The sequence below is a fragment of the Charadrius vociferus genome, unplaced genomic scaffold (assembly GCF_000708025.1).
Source record: "Charadrius vociferus isolate BGI_N301 unplaced genomic scaffold, ASM70802v2 scaffold115, whole genome shotgun sequence".
NCBI lineage: Eukaryota > Metazoa > Chordata > Aves > Charadriiformes > Charadriidae > Charadrius > Charadrius vociferus.
In genome coordinates this window covers 2,506,138-2,510,359 of record NW_009648636.1, presented here as the reverse complement: position 1 = coordinate 2,510,359, position 4,222 = coordinate 2,506,138, and the positions used below count along the sequence as shown (strand labels likewise).

The following is a 4,222-nucleotide window of genomic DNA, read 5'->3' as shown; positions in this document are numbered from 1 at the left end:
CTGTAAGCAGATGTCCTAAACGTGAGGTCAAGTTGCCCTCTGTCCTTATTCTGTACATGCAACTGAATTTTTATTATGTAGTGCAAAGAGGACCAACTTCAACAGGATTAAGAGCAGCTCCCTAAAATACTCCCAGAACATCCTGTGGCTTGTTGATTATGAAACCCTCCAGAGATATGATAGAAGTTTGCAATTCCCGCATGTTGAAATAGAAACTGAACTCAGATATCCCACCCTCTGAGCGAATGCTCTCACCATTAAGCAGTCATACAAAAGCCATGCTTCTCTGCCATTCGTGCTCAAAGTGGCCTGACATCACCTCGGGGGTTGATAGAAATTGCTTAATGCCTCTAACTCCAAGAGAGAGTTTGGGGCTGCAAATTCCAGGTTCAGCCTCAGCAAGGAATACAGCACAAGTTAAACCCATTGCAGTCATTTTTATTTCTTCCCTTTGGTTTTTGATCCAAGTGTCACAATCTCTCTTTAATTCGTCCTCCACCCACACAGGAGGGTATGATGTCCTTCCCCGTGGGCTGCAAACCCAGATATACAAAAGACGGGTGCCGAAACATTTGGCATCGGTCCAACTTGTGGATGCAAACTCAAAATGCCACGCTAAGAATATAACCTGCCTCCCTCACAGAGGATGCCAGCTGCCTGCACGGCAAAATGGTGAGGACCACATTGGTACTTCAGATAAACCATCCAGAGGAGCAAGTGATCACCCTCATAGGACACGATTCTTGAGATATTTCGTCCTAGTGCGGTGTTTAAGACTAAACCTTACCAGGCTTATTATCAGAAAGCGCTTCTGTACCTGAACGTAGCTGAAGGTTTTCCAAGATGAAAGTGCTTCAGCTGCTGACATACCGCCTGGCAGCTGTCCATCCATCCATCCTGTTCCTCTTCCCTTGGGAGGGAGGGACAGTAGAAAAAAAGAGAAGAACAGTGTCCTTGATACCACTGATCTGGAAAAATCTCCCCGTGGCTATAGAGCGACGTTCCAACTGACTACCTTGAATGGCAAAAACCTGCATGCTTGCGTGGGCAGAGGGATCAAAGCGGGATCAATAAGAATAACAAAAAAAGGACTCTGTTTATTCAAGATAATGAATAGTAAAACAAACCTCACTGGTTCACACCTTAAAAGGTGCCAGGCATCTGCTCAGGCTGCTACCCAAGTGAGGTGACTGAGAATGACAAAGCTCAGGATTTTTCCCACTGCAGAAGTTACTCAAAACTCAAAAATATCTGAAATTCCTTTGGCCAAAATCACTCCCTGTTTAAATATAACAAGTTAGTGTGAAGAGCCTTTCATCATCAGGATACAAAAAAATGGGTTCTGTTCCACATCTATGTAAGGGTTAAAACCACCATAGTATTCCCCTTCCTGCTGCAGCCGGCTGCCACTGGCAGCATCTCTCTGATTATATTCTATTATAAGATGAGAAAGTATTTATGAATAACAATCACTTTTGCAGGAATGTAAATTTCTACACAGAAACCAAGGCGTGTCTGAGAGAAAGAGTGGCAGATAATGAGATTTTGCTGACATTTCATAATCGCAAGGCCACACTCTGGCACGAGGGGAAAAAAAATAAGAGCACTTGTTTCTCTCTTAAGAACAAGATGTGATACACAGGTTGGTCTGTCTGCTGCCACCACCCTGCCACCAGTACTCGTCTGTCTCCTTTTCCTGCTCCCAGTCCCTCAGGAGCTGCTACAGTCAGATTTGTCTGGCCCGAGCAGCCCGATACGTCACCAGCAACCAAAGTGCAGCATATCCTAAAATTCGGGGCACGGGGCCAAACACGCCCAGTCAGTAGTCACACTTGTCTTAAGAGAATAGGGTTACGAGGCCACAGATTGCAAAATCAAGCCAGTAGGGATGACCCATTCTCCCTTGAGGAAGGAAAATTAAAAAAAAAATAAAATAAAATCAGTATCTGTCATCATTTCCCCGTCCCAGTATAACGGTATCACCTTCTACTGGGCTCAGGTATTGGTAGAAGCGGCTTGTAATGTATACGGCTTGTGCCAAAATACAACACGCTGCTATACGGCGGTCTGTCTGTAACGTTAATCAATTCTGCTCGCTGCAGCAGACCATCTGCTCCGCTCGCACCGTAGTACGCTAACACGTACTCTGTTCCTGCGCCGCTGCGGAGCGTACTGGGGCATTGGCAGGACCGGCCGCCCGAGCCACGCTGAGGGGCGTTACGATGCTGACAAAAATCAAACGAGCTGAAAAATGTACATTTCTCCTCCTTACGCACAAAGCAGCATATGTAAAATATGTTAGAAAACCGATACACATTAGAGGGAAACCTTAAAAAATGCATATTGGTAATGTGCTGCACCTATGATGTCATGCACATATAGCATCAGAACAGACAATTCCACTCAGGTATTTGCTTCCTACATAATCGGTTTGATTTAGCCGCACTGAGAATGACATGCATATTGCGATTTCACATCAAGCACTGCCTCCCATTCACTCCCCGCACAACTCCAAATACAAAACGTCCCCACGACTAACGCTCCAGTACAGTACCTGACCAACCACGGAACACATTCACGACAACCTGCAGTCTCTCCACACCCCATCCCAGGCACGCAACCCAGCCATTACAATTAGCGCCTACAGAAAGAACACAAAGAACGCACCCCACAAACGACACCTCTACCACCTCCCTTCCAGAAATCCCCCCCAAGTTCAAGCCAAGGCAGGAGAGAAGGCACCACAGGCAACCGGCACACCCAGCCCCATCCCTCACCACCCCGCCGTCACCTCCACCACGCTGACAAAATTACAAAGCCACCCCCTGGTAAGACATGCCGCTATGCGGAACAGAAGACATCCCACCACTGTGGACAGATGTTATTACGCTCACACACACACACACACCCCCCACATCTCTCACTGCCGTTCACACCACTGCTCTCCATCTCAGAGAACCTGCTGCACACACTTCACATAGAAATAAATCCTCCCATACGCCTCCCCGACATTTGCTGCCTTCTAACCTGCATGTCAAATCCATTTTCTACCGAGCTACTCTTCCTTGGTGGGAGTCCATCTCCTGCGTTTTCTTGTCCATTAGAAGATTTGAGAGGAATCTGGCTGCAGTACAATGGCTTCGTCACCTCCACCTTGTTCCCAAACTTCAGGTAACAGGGTTGTGGGATGGTCCTGGCCGTTGGGACGTGCAGGATCGGAGCAGCGCTGTGGACGGGTTTCGGTAGTCCCGATTTCATTTTGGAGGCTACCAGGATGGCTGGCATTTTCTCTTTCTGCTTTCCTAACACGTTTCTGTCAGCAGCAGCAACAGCAGAGACAGCAGGCAGGGAGAGAGAGAAAAGGACACGTTGGGGAAGCTGCTCTACGCTAAACCAGCCCGGTTTACTGCAGGGATCTCCAAAACCAGCTCAGAAAGGAAAACCAACAAAAAAAAAAAAAAAAAAAAATCAAACCACTTTCAGCCTAAAATATCTCCCAGCTTTATGCCAGCCTTCCACCTGTTTCCTCTAATTTTATTTTCAGTTCTTCACCACTGTCCTCCTTCGTATTTCTGCTGTTATTTAACTTGCTCCTTCCTTTCTCTGTCTGACTCCCGTAATTTTCTTCCCTGGAAACGGGAGACTTTTCACTCCATTATCTTGTCACCGCACCTCCAAAAGTGAGACAGCCTTTTGGAATGGAAAAAAAAAAAAAACAAAAAAAAAAAAACAAAAAAAGGAACCTGCTGCTGCATATGCTGTCCCTTCCGTACGCACTAGAGAGCGAGCGAGCAGGATTTCCAGCTTAAGATGTCTTTCTTCAGTCTTAGCCAAGAAGCAGATGTAGCTCAGTGTGTTAATGACTGATGCCCTTGGATACGAGCCTTAGAGAATCAAGCTTCTTAAGTCTTAATAGCTGCGAACAGGACAACGATGCTGGAGCAGGAGGAGAAACGTCCCCTGACAGCAACGTTAAATAAAAAATACGCCAGTGGCCACCAAATTTCCCGGCTCCCCCCAGTGCCGATCATGAAAACCCGAAGGAAAATAAAATCAAGTGAAATAAAAATCCTTCAGCTGTCAGAGGGAAGGGGAAAGCAGCCGCCACCTCATTTTCCCCTCCGGCAGTGGAGCGGGAGCATCCTGCGATCCTGCGCCTCTCCCGGGCTGGAGGGGGGGACCGGGGTGGGGGGGGCGGGCCGGCTGCTTCTCCCCCCCTCCC

The 4,222-nt window shown here is 47.4% G+C and overlaps 1 protein-coding gene across 4 annotated transcripts in view; it reads right to left on the bottom strand.

Annotated features, from left to right (window-relative positions):
- The window catches only part of NAV2 (neuron navigator 2), a 429,065-nt gene that overhangs the window by 230,377 nt on the left and 194,466 nt on the right, over positions 1–4,222 (bottom strand). For 3 of the 4 annotated variants that reach the window (XM_009886256.1, XM_009886257.1, XM_009886258.1), the window contains exon 1: positions 3,028–3,285. The exons of the other annotated variant lie outside the window; for it this stretch is intronic. In XM_009886256.1, coding sequence (XP_009884558.1) covers positions 3,028–3,285 — 258 coding nt within the window. Of the gene's footprint in view, positions 1–3,027; positions 3,286–4,222 lie in introns of those variants that run through there. 4 annotated transcript variants of the gene reach the window in all.